Source organism: Grampus griseus (genome assembly GCF_964374135.1).
Source record: "Grampus griseus genome assembly, chromosome: 2".
Classification (NCBI taxonomy): Eukaryota; Metazoa; Chordata; class Mammalia; order Artiodactyla; family Delphinidae; genus Grampus; species Grampus griseus.
Genome location: NC_139018.1, coordinates 14,520,865 through 14,539,920, shown reverse-complemented (window position 1 = coordinate 14,539,920; position 19,056 = coordinate 14,520,865). Strand labels below are relative to the sequence as shown.

The 19,056-nt window shown below is 43.7% G+C and overlaps 1 protein-coding gene across 8 annotated transcripts in view; it reads right to left on the bottom strand.

Moving 5' to 3' along the window:
- The window catches only part of FOXN3 (forkhead box N3), a 405,750-nt gene that overhangs the window by 169,529 nt on the left and 217,165 nt on the right, over nt 1–19,056 (bottom strand). For all 8 annotated transcript variants that reach the window (XM_082647216.1, XM_082647221.1, XM_082647219.1 and 5 more), the window contains one exon: nt 15,885–16,021. In XM_082647216.1, coding sequence (XP_082503342.1) covers nt 15,885–16,021 — 137 coding nt within the window. The remainder of the gene's footprint in view (nt 1–15,884; nt 16,022–19,056) is intronic.

Here is a 19,056-nt window from a genome sequence, read left to right as displayed (position 1 = left end):
TTTAACAACCATGACCAAAAAAACTTAACCCCAAAAGGCAGTTAGCTCTTGTCAGTTCTCCCTACAAACACATTTTTTTTAATTACACATAAAAAATGATTAGAAAGATGGCTGTGTGGCCATTTATTCCCAAAGATGACAGAGTATTTAAGCAAGCTTAGAGGAAAAAACAAAACCTTAATGATCTCTGAGAATGGAATTCATCGGCAAGGCAAGTCCTTTTTTTTAAAATTTTAATTTGTTTCTACTGAAATTGAACATATGGCAGACACTGATTTTCTTTTCTTTTCTTTTTTTTCTCTTTTTCTTAGCCATGCCGCACGGCACTTGGGATCTTAGTTCCCTGACCAGGGATCGAACCCGGGCCCTTGGCAGTGAGAGCGTGGAGTCCTAACCACTGGACCGCCAGGGAACTCCCCAAGGCAAGACCTTTAATATGGAGAATGTTGAATTTCTTTATTCTTATTAAACAGTCAGTATAAATAATCTCCCAAATCATAAAACTCAAGCCACAAGTTTGAGCAAATATTGCATGATTCTCCCCCACCTCACATCTACATTTGCTTTTCTATTTTGTCTAAAACAGAAGCGATCCCTACACAAGCATGGAGTGTGCACGCACACACACACACACCCCACGGCCCTCACTCACTTCCCTCTCCGTTTCCCTCTGCGGTGCCCTCCTCCATCCACACGAGTCAGGCCCCTCTCAGCTGCCTCTCCACCCCGCTCCGCACCAAGTCCCAGGGATCTCCCTCCAACTGTCTTTGTTCCCTCCTCGCAAGCTGTTTCAGACCTTCATCTCCAAAGATGTGATCTACTGCAGGGGCCTCTGAACTGCTCTCACCTCCATCTGTCCCACCCTCATTACGTTACAGAACTGAAAATGCCTTTTAAAAAGGAATGTGCCAGGGCTTCCCTGGTGGTTCAGTGGTTAAGAATCCACCTGCCAATGCAGGGGACATGGGTTCGAGCCCTGGTCCGGGAAGATCCCACGTGCCACGGAGCAACTAAGCCCGTGCATTACAACTACTGAGCCTGCGCTCTAGACCCCACGAGCCACAACTACTGAGCCCACGTGCCACAACTGCTGAAGCCCGCGCACCTAGAGCCTGTGCTCTGCAACAAGAGAAGCCACTGCAATGAGAAGCCTGTGCACTGCAATGGAGAGTAGCCCCCGCTCACTGCAACTAGAGAAAGCCTGCGAGCAGCAACGAAGACCCAACGCAGCCATAAATAAATAAATTAATTAAAAATAAAAACTGATGTGCCAGTCTTCCTTTCCCAGGTTCACTCCTCCAACTATCAGATACTGGAGAATGTTTCCATAGAAGGAAGCGACCACAAGGTGCCAAGTTAAGGTGGGAAGAGCTGAGTCTCTGGAGTCACAATAGGGAGAGACTGCTGGCTCAAGTCCCAGCTCAGTCGTTCACGAGTGACCTGGGTGACCTGCCATTGGCAGGCACAGGATTGCCTCTCTTAGCCTCAGTTCTCTAAAATGTAAAACAGTGATCAAATCAATCTCATCAGATTCTTATAAGAATTAAGACAGATTACATACATGATGTCTGTTAATACCAAGCCTGGAACATAGTAGATGCTCAATAAATGCTTGGTTTTCTGCCTTGATTTAGGGTTCAATGCAGGAGGAACTAATTAAATTTTAAATTCTTTATATAGGCATACTTCATTTTATTGTGCTTCACGTGACTGCATGCCCAGATAATTGCATTTTTTACAGATTGAAGGTTTGTGGCAACACTGAATTGAGCAAATCTATCAGTGCCATTTTTCCAAAGGCATTTGCTCACTTTGTGTCTCTGTGTCACATTTTGGTAATTCTCACAATATTTCAAACTTTCTCATTATTATTATATTTGTTATGGTGATCTGTAATCAATGATCTTTGATGTTCGTACATACTATGACTCACTGAAGACTCAGATGATAGTATTTTTTTTTATCAGTAAAGAACTTTTAAGTTAAGGTATATACATTGTTTTTAGACATAATGCTATTGCACACTTACTAGACAACAGCAGAGTATAAATATAACTTTTATATGCACCGGGAAACCAAGAAATTCCTATGACTCACTTTATTGCAATATTCCCTTTATTGCAGTGGTCTGGAACCAAACCCACAATATCTCCAAGCTCTGCCTGTAATCCTATAGTGCTAAAGAGCTCACATCCATTACATAGTTTTTTCATAGAAGTTTGGAATATCGGGTGGAAAGAGATTTTTGTTTGACTCTGCATCAAAGAGTTGTATTAGAGAAATTCACGGTGGTTCTCCTATAACTTCGACTTCAACACCAGTGATGACAGAATATTCCGCATCTAAGAGGGGAGGGTAAGAGGGGGTTAGAAAGAGGGAACTTCAAAGGGCTTAAATAATAAAATTCCATTGGAGTTACCATACGCCCCACCTGCCTTTCTCAAGAACAGCCCATTACAGAGCTTGAAGGAGGCACTGCTCAAGTGAGGGGGTCCTCAGAGTCAGGCCACAATGTATGGCCAGAACACCTCCTGCAGAATCCAGGGCCTGTGGTATCACCTATTTGTGAGTTCTGAACCCAGATTTTCAAGTACAAAGAATCAAGACCATCTTTTAGCAGGGAGGGAGGGATAACATTTGGGTGACTTTCTTCTTGAGGGATGAAAGGGAAACAGTGAGATTTCCTGGGAGAAAGAAGCAAGATCTGGAGCAGGGGGGAGACGGGCTTTGTTCTCATCAAAGAAGAAAAGAATGTAGGGGGAAAAACTAATGAGTTACTGCCAAGAGATTTAAACACGGATTATGTATCTGGTAGAGAATGCACACAATTGAGTGTTTTGGCCGGCCTGCGGTGAAAACTTTTCCCATTATGATTAAGGAAGGGGGAGCCCAAGTGCCTTACCTTTCAAGTGCTCTGTTCTGCAGTTAAGTGTTCAGAGGAAGTTTCCTTTCAGTAAGGAGCAGAGGGAGGCTTCTTTTCAAAGGAATAATGAATGAGACAAAGCGAGAGCAATTCCTGGCTAGCACCACCTTACATGCATTTGAATTTTCTATGGCAGCTGCAAAATGTTTAGTCCTCTGACAACATTTGGTGCCTTGAAGTCAACAGCCTGGAATGTATAACCTTTCCATCACAGAGTCACCTGATGGGTCTCTGAGGCTTCAAGAATGACCCGGTCCAAAGAGTCAGGCTTTGTGATACCCAGAGGTACACCAGGGCCTTGGCAGACAGATGGGGAAGGAGATGGAAGGTCAGCGACACCAACACTACAAACCCGCTCAATTATCGTCAGAGGGAAAGGATACAGAGTGAGCTGCCCCCCCACCCATATGTCCCTTGCCTCACGACAGTAAAGGGAGGGAGGGCATTACAATTATTCCGGGGCATCCCTGAGCAACTAGAAGAATATGTTTTGCACTATTCTCATAATCTGCACTCTGCTATCTAAGGGAAACCATTGATAAATATCTATTGAATAACACCTATAGGCAGGGTTAAAGCACAGGGAAAGAGAACTCTAAAAGAATCCTGGTTTTCACAGATCTTAAATCTAGTGGAAACTACGGAAGATAATATATAAAAAGATGCCTTACAGTGCAAACCAATATTTAGGGGCCAAATTGGTAGGCAGCATGTGTAAAAACAAGACTGTACAACTACCAAAAGAGAGTCCTGCGAAGGTGAAGAAGGAGAAATTGAAATGCGTTGATTTCCCATGGGCACAGATGCACTCGATACAGTCCTTTACTTAATTTAATACCCATGGCACCCCTTTGAGACAGGTATTCTTTTTTTTCTTCTTTGTTTTTGGCCGCCATGCAGCATTCGGGACCTTAGTTTCTTAGTTCCCCAACCAGGGATCGAACCCACGCCCCCTGCAGTGGAAGCTCAGAGTCTTATCCACTGGACCGCCAGGAAAGTCCTAAGCTAGGTATTCTTATGCCACAACAGGAATGACAAAATGCAACTTGGCCAAGATCACACAGATAGGGAGTGGCCCAGGCACGGTTCTAACCCGCATCTTTCTGAGACGTACTGGGATTTGCTCTAGGCCTGGTTTGACGGTCAGCCTGCAGGAGCTGGGAGGGAGCCTGGGGATGGTCAAGTGGGGTTCTCAGGCTGTGCTCCCTGATGTGCCTTGTTGCACACGAGGAGCTGAGGCCCAGGGACGCAGAAGGACCTGCCCGAGGGCACCAAAGCTCATCAGAGACAAGTCGCCTTGTGTGACTTCTGGTCTACCACAGGGCAGGATTCTGACAGGTGGGGAGGGTCGGGGATGCCAGCACCCCACTCTGAGACCATAAGATCTTTAGCTCTTCTTCGTTTTTCTGCTTTCTTACTGTTCTTCCAGACTTGCCTCTTCCTCCTGAGGACGTCACAGCTACTGCACCCGTCCATCCGCCTGCAGGACCAGCTAGGGTCCACTCCCTAGCAAGTGCGGGCAGACATGAGGCCAGGCAGGGGGCTGTGGGCCTGAGGAACTCACCAAAGCCCGTCAGAACACCCATTCCAGTGGCTTTCTGCTGGAAAGTTTAAAAGGGGGGGAATCTCTCTATGTTCCTCAATTTCTCTACAAGCAAAAAACGAAATGGGGAGGGAAGGAGGGAGTCAATTTCTAGGTCAAAGGAATCCTAAGATACTAAACTCTGCTCTCTTTATCATTAAACAAAATCCTTTCACTGAAAGTCCCACAATTGCAGAGGGAAAGGGAGAGGGAGAAGAGAAGAAAGAGGAAGAGGAAAAGGAAGAGGGGGAGAGGGAGGGGTGGAGGAAGAGGAGAAAAGGGGAGGGGGAGGGGAGGGTGGAGGAAGAGGAGGAAAGGGGAGGGGGACGGGTGGTAGAAGAGGGTGAGTAGGAAGAGAAAGCCACTAAACTCCTTCTACTTGTTTCCTCTGAATGTTTTTTTTTCCACTCACTTTTATTCTTCCCAAGCTATATGGGGGTGGGTGGTGGTGTGTGTTTGCGGGGGTGGGGGGGTGGGGGGCGGGGTACTAGTGTGTTAGAGAGATATGGGTGGCTAACAGACTTTGACCAAAAGCTTCCATTTAAAATAGATAAACACACCGTATACATGTCTCTACTTGGACTACTGCGATTAAGCAACTCAATCTAAGAAGATAAGGATTAAGAAATGTGTCTAAAGGGTTTATGGATGCTGTCTCCAGATGAATGAAAAATCAGCAAGAGTTAGCAATTAATGTGGAATTAACGTGTGACGCTTCTCACACTCTTCCTGCACCTTTCACATACACAGCAGAGTCTCAAAGATGGTTTGACAAATAACGCGATGTGGTCCTTACGTAAGAAAAAACAAAAGGTTAAGAATGTGACCAGAGACCGGCCCAAAACATGTGATACCACAGAATAAAGACAGGGGTTTGGCTCTTCCACAGAGATTTATACAAAGGGTGGGTGTTGCTCTCGTTAATTCAGTGGATAAACAATAGGAGGAAGGTCTGGATGATTTGATGGACAGCTTTTGGAAATGATCTTCTGCTTGGCAAAACACCGCAGTGATAATTTTCTTCACACGGAAGGAAATGCAAAGAAGTGTCACTAAAACAAGAGAGGTAATTATAGGGCAGGAATCAAAATACTGGGTGACACAGAATGAAGAGCAACTAAATTAGTACCACTATGGCCTTGAAATCTGGACTTAACGATTTCAAGAGAAGAATCTGACCTCTCATTTCTGAGTAACAAAGCCATATCTTCCCTGTGTTTTGTTTCCAACCTACACTGTGGGCTTGGAGAACTACAAACACTGCGCTACCAAGTGATATTCCATTACTCTCCTGTGCTGGCAGCTCAACAGACTTAGAAAAAGAACATTGCAAGAGCTGGAAGGGATGACCTTGCAATTCTCCCAGCAATAATTAAATCTCTTCAAGGGACCCTGACAGCTGGTCATCTCAACTTGACTAGCATCCCAAGAGTAGCTGGTTCACACACTACCCGAACACTTACCCACCCAAACAGTTACCCAGCCAAACAGTTACCCATCCACCCAAACACTTACCCACCTAAACAGTTACCCACTCACCCAAAAAGTTACCCACCCAAACAGTTACCCATCCACCCAAACAGTTACCCACCAAAACAGTTACCCATCCACCCAAACACTTACCCACCCAAACACTTACCCATCCACCCAAACACTTACCCACCCAGTTACCCACCACCCACCCAAAAAAGAGTTACCCATCCACCCAACACTTACCCACCCAAACACTTACCCATCCACCCAAACACTTACCCACCCAAACACTTACCAATCCACCCAAACACTTACCCACCCAAACACTTACCAATCCACCCAAACACTTACCCACCCAAACACTTACCAATCCACCCAAACACTTACCCATCCACCCAAACACTTACCCACCCAAACACTTACCAATCCACCCAAACACTTACCCACCCAAACACTTACCCATCCACCCAAACACTTACCCACCCAAACAGTTACCCATCCACCCAAACACTTACCCACCCAAACAGTTACCCATCCACCCAAACACTTACCCACCCAGTTACCCACCCACCCAAAAAGTTACCCACCCAAACAGCTACCCATCCACCCAACACTTACCCACCCAAACACTTACCCACCCAAACAGTTACCCATCCACCCAAACACTTGCCCACCCAGTTACCCACCCACCCAAAAAGTTACCCACCCAAACAGTTACCCATCCACCCAACACTTACCCACCCAAACACTTAACCACCCAAAGTTACCCATCCACCCAAACACTTACGCACCCAAACACCTACCCATCCACCCAAACACTTACCCACCCAAACACTTACCCACCCAAACAGTTACCCATCCACCCAAATACTTACCCACCCAAACAGTTACCCATCCACCCAAACACTTACCCACCCAAATAGTTACCCATCAACCCAAACATTTACCCATCCAAACACTTACCCACCCAAACAGTTACCCATCCACCCAGTTACCCAGCCAAACAGTTACCCATCCACCCATACACTTACCCACCCAAACACTTACCTATCCACCCAAATACTTACCCACCCAAACAGTAACCCATCCACCCAAACACTTACCCACCCAAACAGTAACCCATCCACCCAAACACTTACCCACCCAAACAGTTACCCATCCACCCAAATACTTACCCACCCAAACAGTTACCCATCCACCCAAACACTTACCCACCCAAACAGTTACCCATCCACCCAAATACTTACCCACCCAAACAGTTACCCATCCACCCAAACACTTACCCACCCAAACAGTTACCCATCCACCCAAACACTTACCCACCCAAACACTTACCCATCCACCCAAACATTTACCCACCCAAACAGTTACCCACCCAAACAGTTACCCATCCACCCAAACACTTACCCACCCAAACAGTTACCCATCCACCCAAACACTTACCCACCCAAACAGTTACCCATCCACCCAAACACTTACCCACCCAAACAGTTACCCATTCACCCAAACACTTACCCACCCAAACACTTACCCATCCACCCAAACATTTACCCATCCACCCAAACATTTACCCATCCAAACAGTTACCCAGATCCTGGTATGTGTCTGGCATTGTTAGATGCTGTTCTGTTGGAGAGATCTTTTTTAAGTGAGCCCAAATCTTTCCTTCTATAACTTCAACCCACTGGACCCAAAACCCTCCTAGCAGAAGCTGAATACGGCTGGCATGCTGATCTTCTGAAAGTATTTTCTCCAGATCACACATTTCCAGCTCCTCCACCAGCTTCACTGCTTTTCTCATTATCTTAAAGTCCCCCTCCCACCTGGTCAGAAACATCGCAGTGAGGTCTGGTCTACAATGAAAGTGGGAATTACTGGTCATCATATCACTTGTTCAAATACTCACCTTTTATTAATATAACCTGAAACTACTTAACAGTATGCTTTTGACCAACATTAATTCACAGCTGACGCACTTATAGTACACGAATTCTCCCCACCCCCATTCTTCCTTCCTCAAATCTTTTGTGAATGATGGGTTCTACTGTCTAATCTAATTATATCAGGCCTCTACTTCTTAATCCCCCTCCTTTTCAGTCTATAAAATCCAGGAGTGTTTAGTGTAACCAGAAGTTGGAGAAAGAGGAGTCTTACAAATGGCAGTGGTTGCTTTTAATTTTCTATTGTGATGAAACATTTGCCGATTTTTAGATAACTAATGAGAACCTACTATATAGGGAACTGTACTCAATGCTCTGTGGTGCCCTAAATGTGAAGGAAATCCAAAAAAGAGGGGAGATATATATGTGGCTGATTCACTCTGCTGTACAGTAGAAACTAACACAACATTGTAAAGCAGCTATACTCCAATAAAAAAATTTTTTTAATTTGCCAATTTTACCCTCCTGCAAAACAGAGTGTGCAGTCTGTTGTCTCATGTTGTACATCACTGATTCCATGCGTTTTTGACAGCTCTTTCATATTTCTAACATGGAGATCAATTTCTCCCCCTCCGAGAAGGTGAGGGGGTTGACAAACATGCAGAATGCAGGTCGGCCCCTAAGATGCTCTGACCAGGAATCTGCCAGGTCCTCTGCTGGCTATTTGGAGATGCAAATAAACAGGAAGCAAATCGGTAAAGATCCCAGACTCCTGCTGAGTCCATCAACACTTCAACTTTCTAACCAGGAATCAGGGACACAGAACCCCTTTGTCATCCATTATCTCAGTAGTTAGATCAACAGAAATTTACCAGTAGCAGATTTAAAGAGATCCTAACACTTCTGCTGACAGAATACCAACCAGGGACTGAGGGCACCCCAAGAGTTCAGAGGATGAAAAAGAACTCAGCTTGGCTCTCTCTTGGCCATGAGTTTCACTCCGCACCTGAGTAAAATAGATAGCTGCTGAAACATTCAACTTTCAAAGTGAGTGTGAAAACAGGATGAAATTGGATGACTGGGCACTATATTCATACGATACACCTAGTACATAAGAGCTCAAAGATAACAGAGACTATTTTCCATTTAAATAAAATAACGGAGGATGAAATGTACAATGGACAGCATACTGCAGGTAAAATGCTGAGATTAAAAATATTCCGAGACAAACTCAGAAAATAGAATGGAAGTCAATAGACAATATGATTTGATATGCAAAGAAAATCATGGCTAACTAATGGATTTTTAAAGCTCACACTGTAAATGAGCATTGTTTTTTATATATAAGTGAACCCCTAAATTTGTAAGCCTTTTCTATGTCTCCTCCAATTTTTTAACAAAACAAAGTTTGTACTTCAAATTACTATTATTAGAAAATCTTGTCATTCAATCCCATATTCATTTTACCACATTAATTTAGCACATCCTTCAATATATTTAGCACAATGAAGCTTCACACTGATTTTAAAAGATTTTTAAAATTTAAAAGAATATTGTCCTTTAAAAAATTAAGCATAATGTTGCAGTTTAACGCATATGCTTTCAACATAGCTAATACCTCACCCTTTTTAATTACACTTACACAAGTAAGTGTATTGTATATGAGGAGCTTTTAAAAAACTATTCATGGTTTCCATCAAATATGTCGCTTACAAGTAAATATAAGGTGTGTAATGTGTAATAATGATGTAACTAATCTAAATCCTCACACTCATTCTTTATACTTGACTGAATTAAAAGTTGCGATGACACAACAATCTAACAAACCCCTTTAATACAAGTTAAAACTGATTTTATTTGGGCTTTGCAGTTCTTCTGCCAACAATTAAATGCATACCACTTTGAATAACTGGAATGAAAGATGTCTTATAAGTTAAAAAATTATTGGATGTTATCCAAGCAATGAATAAGCTATTCCTTGCTGTGTACAAATTCAGCATTTTAGTGGGGGAATTAACATGGTTATGTTAACAAGCTTAACATTGTTAGGATTTTCTAATCTTTTAATTGTCTAAAAGGATGAGTTCCCTAAACACCCCACCTTCCCTACCTCCTCCCAACGCAATCCCCCATCTGCCATCATCAGGTCTCTCCTTCGGCCAATGCTTACTTACCTGGTGAGGAATCCCTGATGATTTCCTTAATTCAAACATATACTGACCACTCTGTACAATTTCTATATCCTTAGCAGTATAGTTCTGCTATGTAGGCATTTTTAAAAATTATAAAGAATAAGCTCAAAGCACATGAATAGGGCAGCAGGCAGGATAAAAATAAAACCTTTTGGTGAGTCAGCACTAAAATCAGCCATTTTCATTAAGACCCTCAATATCTGAAAGGCCAAAACCTTTGGAAAGGTCATTAACGTATCTTTTGCGGCTCATTAAACTGCTCTGAAGAAGCAAAAAGAAACATAAGGAGCTAAATGATAAGCTTAAATGTTCGGAATTCTCTTTAAAAAAAAAAAAAAAAAGGTGAGAGCGACAGAAACTTTCTTGAAATGTTTTGACTCTGTAAACTTTAAAGTCATCCAAAAAATAAATCTTCAGACCTAGATCAGCAAATAAAAGTCTTATGGATTTTTCTAACTTTGTACATGTTAGGCTACAATACTGTATATAAAATATAAAATACACTGTCATTATTTTTAAAGATATTTAAGCAAAAAGTGAAAGGTGCATTGGGCAACAGAAGTCCCCTCAATCAGGGTTTATGTTCCTCCAAAGCCCAACCATGGCTGCCCCATCACATAGACCAGAGGCATATAAGATGCTGAGATTTCTTTGGAGGTACCAAGGAAGCATAAAACTATAGTGGCTCTGGCTCCCAAATTAGGTATATTTTACTAAATTTCCCTTCTCTGAAAAAATGATCATCCAAGAAACTCTCTATAACCCATCCTGTTTGATTCATCATAAAACCTGTTCCCGCCTATGGTGAGAGATGATTGAAACTTTTTTTCTGTCAACTGATTTTGGATTGGTGCCTATCCCAGAGAGGATGCTACATAAGACCCTATACATAACTTTTGAAAACAATCTGTTGTCATAAACATTGTTTTGGGGTACCCACTATTTAAGGGGTGTGAATTGAGTATTGTCAAGTTTAAGGGCCCCCACTATACAGTATCAAAATCATAAAAGTCAAGGCCACCCACTGGGGAGCTGTTTATTTAACCATCAGACACGGAGAAAGATTAGAAAAGGGAAAATTCCTAATAAGTTGGAGGGAGTGTAGATTGGAACAGAGTCTAAAATTGGAAGGCAAATTGGCAATATCTATATCAAAAGCACTAAAATGTGCATATCCATTAATGAGAAATCCCACGTCCACGAAAGAGGGGCATAGGCAACAAAACCATTAAACCAGATAATAGGACTTTTCTGAAGACGTATGGGCAAGAAACCCAACTACACCATCCTCCCTCCTCCTTCCAGACCTAGAGTCTGAAAGTCACACTGGCAAAAGCTGGGAACAAAAAGAAGTTGATCTGGCACGGGCAGCTTGACCTCGGGGACCCTACCAAGCACAGTTGAGCGTCATTTCACAGAAATAGAGTTCCAAGAACTGTAAGAGCCAACTAACAGCCAAGCCCCTTGTACGGCTCAGCAGATCCTAGGGAGAATGAGGTAAAAGCAAGAGCTCTTCAGTTGTCTCGTAACATGATAGAGACAGACTCCAAATGGGTCGGGCAAACCGCTCAGCGATGCAGTGATTTTCACTTTCCATTACAACAAAAGGGACATGGTTATTTTAAATTGATAAACTCAACTAGTCTGCGCATCGGGGACTGCTTTTTCTTGAACAGAAAAGTTACAGAGACAGTGCAGAGAGTTCTCACAGACCCTACACTCAGTTTGTCCAAGGTTAACATCTTAGGTTACTATGGTACATTTGTCACAACTAAGGAACCAACAATGATACGTTGCTATTAACTGCACACTTTATTCTTATTTCACTAGTTTTTCCCTAATGTCTTCTTTCTGTTCCAGGAACCTATCCAAGAGATCCCATTACCCATTTAGTCACCATGTCTCACCATGTCTTCGTAGCCTCTGGTCTGTAACAGTTTCTCAGACTTTCTTTGTTTTTGATGACCTGACAGCTTTGAAGACAATTAGTCAGGTATTTTTAAGAATGCCCCCCCCACCCCCGCCGCACCACCTTGGGGACAAAACCTTGCCTAATGTTTTTCTCTGATTACAGAGAAGTTAGGGATTTGGGGGAGGAGGACAACAAAGGTGAAGTGATAATTTCTTGACATCGTTATCACGGGCACGTCTTGTCAACTTCACATCACAGATGCTGTTAGCTTTGACCACCTGGCCAAGGTAGTGTTTGCCAGGTTTTCCACCATAAATTTCCTTTTCCACCCCCTTTCCACACTCTGCTCTTTGGAAGTAAGTCATTAAGTGCAGCCACTCAAGGGGTGGGGAGTTAAACTCCCACTCCTTGAATGGATGAATATCTACATAAATTATTTAGAATTCTTCCGTATGGGAAATTTGTCTCTACTCTCATTTATTTAGTTGAGCATTTATTTATATCAGTATGGATTCACAGACATGTATTTTATATTTGGGGTTATATCCCAATGCTATGTTATTTATTTGTTGTTCATATTGTCCCAGCTTTGGCCACGGGGAGCAAATTCAGGTTGGCTCTGGTAGGCTTTTTACATCCTTGTTTTCTGAACACTTCCTTACTTTCTGCTTCTCCATATTTTTATTAGTGAAATGCCTTACTTAAGAAAAGGGTTGTGATGGGATGAATTTTGTGTTCCCCCTCCAACATACAAAAAAAAATTCACATTAAAGTCCTGGTTACCAGTACCTCAGAATGTGATGTTATTTGGGAATAGAGTCATTGGAGATGTAATTAGTTAAGATTAGATCATACTGGGCTTCCCACGTGGCACAGTGGTTGAGAGTCCGCCTGCTGATGCAGGGGACGCGGGTTCATGCCCCGGTCCGGGAAGATCCCACATGCCACGGAGCGGCTGGTCCCGTGAGCCATGGCCGCTGAACCTGCGCGTCCGGAGCCTGTGCTCCGCAACGGGAGAGGCCACAACAGTGAGAGGCCCGCGTGCCACAGAAAAAAAAAAGATTAGATCATACTGAATAGGGTAGTCCCCTAATCCAGTATAACCGATGTCCTTCTAAAAAAGGGAAATTTGGACACGGCACACAGGAAGAACAAAGTGCATCACACAGTGAAGATGAAGACAGAGATCACAGTGATGTTTCTAACAAACATTCAAAAGGGCATACTGGAAAACAGAGGCACAAGCTCCGTGCGGCAGTACTGAGCATCATATTTGGACGTGAACAAGGTTTCGGGGTCAGTGTTTTCAGATGCTTCATTTTCCCTGCAGAGTTTCCAGCCACCTGCAGCTTGGTTCAGAGCACTACTTGCCAAGCACACCTGCAAGTACTAGCAATAACCACCCATCTAGTATAATCACCATCTTCAGCATGCTAAGTACCAGCTCTGTGAAATCCAAGCGCTTCCCAGGTGCCCCTCACAGCAATCCTGCGGGGCAGACAGGTGATTCCCTGCATCACAGAGGACCCAGCCAGATCGTGTCAGGTCGTCATTTGTGGTCCCTGTTTAATGACTCGCTTTGTCCCACTTCCACCTTCCCTAAGTCACGTCCACAAGTGGCCCAATGGCTTAGAACGGAACTGACTACGTCACTGTCAGCTATACGAATATTATACAATCATCCAGCATTTAGGACCCTTAGTACAATTTTACACACTACAGGATACTAAGCTTTCAGATGAAGGAACTATAGTCCCCGGGAAAGAGAAAGTGACTTGTTCTTAGAGTTAAGACATGGAAGAGGCAGGCTGAAATCTGGTCTGTCTTCTCACTCCACATCCAGTAATCTTTATGGAGGTGAAATCTAAGTTCCCGCATGCGCAGAGGCAGAAACTTTTTTTTCCCCCTCAGTCAACTGGGAGAAGAGGAACTGGATGTGACATACTGGGATCTGAAGTTTTCGTTTGGAAATTATTTTCATTACAAAAGTTCCAGTTCATCTGCATTTTTATTCCTATATTAAAAAATCAAATGAAGTCATTAGGCTTAGGCCAGCTCACAAAGCCCCTCGCCTGAGCGTGCATCCCTCTGGCAACCTCTAGAGCTCTACTCTAATCCTTCAAATTATTAAATAATTACTGTGTTTCCCTTGGGGTCGCGTTTGGCAACAAAATACTGGCCTAAATGAACCAGTGATGTGACCCAGTGAATAACACTTATGTTCTTAACTTCTTAGAAGCAAAAGGATACGAAATACTTCCGAGGTACAAACTGGGAGGAAAGTGAAGGGTTTTCTGTGGGGTGTGGAGGGTGAGGGGAGCAGGATGACAAAGGAACATGAGAATCTGGGAATTATTCCAATAATGAGGGTCATCCCCTTCCCCATCAACCCTGCACATCAGTAAGTCTCCACTCCAAACCCAGTTTTCTCCCATTTCAGGAGTGGTTACGGCCACAAGGAGAAAACCAAGCATATGGCTCTGCCCTTCTGGACATTTCTACAATGCTGGCTGGGCTGCTTTGGAAAATCCCATGTTATCTCCTACAGCTATATGACCTCAAGTTGTCATTTCCAATAAAGTATGCTTCCACTGATTTTTATGAACATAGACAAAAGCTGCTACAACCTTTTTTGCCCCCAAATCTTTCAAGCCAACTGTAGTTGCTATGTAGGGTTATTTGTTTCTAAGGCAACAGCCCATATCTAAGTACTAATGGCCTGTCCTTTTGCCAGGCAACAAACAGCCTTGTGATGCAACTGCACCTGTCTCGGCTACGTGTTACTATGGAGATGCTGCAGTTGCTATGGCTACCATCACGCTAATCGCCTAGCGAAGGCAGACATACAGCAGTCTTCTCAGAGAGCCCAGCTGTTCCTCCCCGTCTCTTGCTGAAGACTGATTGTCTAAGGCCTGTGATGGAATGCTTCTCAACTGAGATGTACAAGAACTTCATTAATGCTGTTTCAGAGGATCACTTTGTGCTCCCTTCTGCAGAACAAACACCAGACTAGGGAAAGAATCTGCAATGACACAGACTGTGAAACTACCGACATCTATGAATTCACGCCTTTCCTCACTGACGTAAACTTGTAGTCCAAGGATCATTCTCTTAACTGACTGGTAACAATAGAAACATCTCTATACATTAAAGAAAAAAACCCTTTTTTTGTAGAGTTGAGGGATAGATTTCAAACCCAAACACTATGCAAGAGAAAATCAATTTTAAAAATTGGTTCTGTTTTATAGGGCTATTTTTTTAGCCTAAATACTAAAAATAGTAACCTATTTTTTTGAGTGACAGGTTGCATATCCTCCCCTCCAATTCTATCTCTGTAAAAATGGCACCCGTGACCTCACTGTCTCAAAACAAATGGGCATGTGACGGGCAATCCTAGTCTCTACTGTTCTTTGCTGTTTTCCTTGAAGAGGCAAACACCAAGTAACCACAACGAAACGATCACTCTGGAGCACCGTCTACATGGAGACGGGGAGCGGCAACAACTCTGTGCATCCTTCAGTGAAACACCTGCAGACACTCTGGCTTGGAGGATGGGAAGTTGGAATCGCTTACCCGACGCGCTCCTGGACTCTCATCCCTGCAAACGGCCACACTCTCAGATGTTAAAGCTGACAGCTTTCCTTTGTAAATGTTTCTACCCAGGAAGACATTATTTCACCCACCATGAAGCCTTCTGGAAGGAGACACATTCGTCCCAAGCAGCAGAAGCGGTAAGGTTTGCCGAAAAAACACTTGGATATGCCTCCAAGAATACTTAACTTCTTTCTCATTTATCTACAGTTATTTTTCAAATCATACAGCCTATTAAATTAGTTTCAGTGCCTGTCTCTGCCAAAATAATGCAACTTCAGTAGACAACAAACAAACCAACCCCAAAACAAAAAAGGTCTGAATGGCTTACCTTTGATATGCCTGAGGAGAGGCGGGAGGTGTATTGAACACATTCGAGTGTGGGTGATAAGGTGTCTTTTTCAAAGCCTGAATTAGATTTTGTCTATACTCTGGGTCTATGCACCACAATGACCCTTTCCCGATACTCTGCAAAGAACAATAAAATACAACAGTGATTAATATAGAGACAGTACCTACTGTGCAGTAAGTAGATGTATAACTCTCAACATAGTTACTTATTTTGAAAAGCCTCTCACTTCTTTGTTAACTGTCTGCCAGCCTTAACTACTGTACTATTGTCCTCTGACAACAGAACACCAGGCAATGCGTTTCTGTGTATACACATTAAGTTTAACAAAATGAATATGTTATTTCCAGGTGATGTTGCTACAATAATATTGTAATTTTCATATCCTACTGACCAAAACCCTCAGTTCCCTTATGATTTTTCAGTGTCAACTTTGAAAAACATATGTATCCCCTTTAAAAAGTGAGTTTTAAATTTGTCAGGTATCAAGGGTTGAGAGAAAAAGAGGGCAGAGACACCCTCAAAACTCTGTCTCTGCTTTAAAAATTCGAGGGTTATGTTTTCAAACCCTATTACATCGGTGCCACTTTACAAAAACAAAAAAGTAATCCCCTTGTTTTTTCCTGCTTAACAAAAGAATGACATTATTTAAGCTTCCAATGGAATTCTGTAATGACCTTCCCAAAGAAACAAAAGAACTCAGGCAGCAGTGGTAAACCTTAGCCAGAATCCAGTACTTATTTTTTGATATCCTCCATTCTGGATTTTGCTCCAGACCTGAATCTTCAGAAGTCAGAAACTTTTAAAATACAAATTTTAACAAACTGGTTCCATGGAGAGAGGGAGACTTGCTCGGAGGCCCACTTTCAGCTGGACGCTTTCGTTCTGGGCGCGCAGCATTTTATAAAACACATGCAAGATCTGCCTCTGAGGCCCGCTGGATCTGGCGGCAGGCTGATAGGATAGGCAGTCACTGTTCTGACTGCTCGCTTTCAAGTGACCGAATGTACCCAAGCTGCTTGATAAGGTCATTTGTAAACATTTACTGATTTGGAGAGAAAAGAAGTCAAATTATATAAACCCACACCCATCCCATGCTTCCAGCCAACGACTCTCTAATTTTCACAACTATCATACTACAGATAGATTTAGAAAGCAAACAAGAAAATCGTTTAACTATTATGCAGGGGGCAAAGTCCAAGAAAATCCCCTAGAAGGAGAACTAAAAATAAATTATTCCTAAAATCTTTAAAGTTTTAAAAATTTGTATTTCAGTCATCAGCTTACCAGATAGTTTACTTACAAACTTATTCACAGAACCCCTTAAAATTCTTTACTATCAACACCACCAGTGCACTCAGCACAGGGAACTGCTCGAAGCCAAGATCCGGGGCTAGAGCCTCTGCTCCCCCTCCCCCACTGCTCCCCCCACCCGCCCCGCAAGTGCAGGCCTGACCCCAAACACAGTCCCAGTCAGGCCAACCTGCCTGGGCTAAACACCAAAGCTCCCAGTTTAACCACCCGGATGTTTAAAGAAATGAAACATTTCAATTTTAGAAAACTCAGCACCCTTACGTGGTCTTTCCTTCCACGCGTACATTTTCAAGCCCAGAAGGGGGACTAATGACACTTTCCGGGTAAAGCAGGCAGGCCACCAATGATCAGCCCTGGACCTTCCATTCTGTCCTTTGGAGAAAAGCTGTGCGGCACACTTTTTAGAAGAAAGCAAAAGCCAAGATGCTGAGAGGCGTGGAGGAAGACCAGTGACTACCAGATCTGGATAACGTAAAGCAAACCACAAAAGCCAGTCACCTCCTGGGCAGCAGGGGTCCTGGCCTGAGTCCATCAAAGGCTCCCTGTGGAGCCCTGTGCCAGTGGGACTCCCTTTCCAATCCCCTTGAAGACAAGGCTCCCAAATAGCTAGTTGGAGGGCCAGGGCCCAGGTGCAACCCACACGTTTCTGCAATGAGATCACCCTGGTTCTGGGAACCACACGGGGCTTCTGTTTTCATCAAGGTGGCTTTCAGGGTAGGGCCGTTTAATCTTACAGGGAATAAAAATATGACAAACAAATGAAGGGAAATAACAATAAGCCGAGAAGGCGGTTTCTCCTAATCCTTAGCACCTTGTTTATTATACTACGCTACTATTTACCAGAAGAAAAAGGGGGAAACCCCGCAGGATTGGGGTGCGGGGACGATCGCAAGCTAAGTGATCCAGGTACAAGAGGCAGGCCGAGCTACAGTAAGAACGGGAGTTCTAAAGCCAGACAGATGTTTCCTCTGTGGCCTGGGGCAAATCAGGGTCCCCTAGAAAGTCCAGGCTTCCTCAGTGGCAAAATAAAGACCCCCTTAGAGACAGGTGTGCGGTCCAGCATGACAGGAAACACCTAGAACAGTGGAGAACGTACAGGCATTGGATAAATGGCGGAGGGCGGAGGGGACCACGAACAGGTCCTTTTGGACAGAAGAAAGAAGGCAAAGCTGGCTGCACCATGCTTTCCACATCCGATTCTCCCATCATGAAAGAATCACCAAATTCCAACAGAGGCAGTGGGTGGGGTCCCCGGCAAGCAGACCTTCCACGTGAGGACTAAGTATTAATCTCCTGGAGCGCCACTGGCCCCGGCTCAGCAAGTGCGCTCTGGAGAGCTTTGCTACTCTCTAAGACGCCCCACTTTATTTCCACCCCCCCATCACCCTTCTACGAACCCCTCACTCCATGTTACTTCTCCCTTGCTCAGGAAGCCAATTCTGACTTCCCTACTAGAAGTTTTCTTTTGCTCGGGTCTTCGCACAGTGATCACCAAGCTAAGGTTTAATTCCACACTTGGTCAGCACACATTCCCAGTATCTTCACTGCAGGCAATGTGCCTGAGCTTGGGATCATCACGGTTCCTACCTTGATCAGTTCTGCATTTTATGGTGAGCGTGGTCTGGAACTGTGATAGATTTTCACAGACCAAACACTAATTTCAGTATCTCACACTCAGAATTTCCAGAGAGAAAAAAAATAAGCCAAAAGGGCATCTTCAGGACACACCTATGGGGACACTGGAGATCCCTCAAATCCCTCCAATGATTTTCCAGTGGAGAGCTCCAGGCAGAGCTTGGAAGGAGCATGAAAGAGGCTGGCGCCGCATCTTATTTGCAAG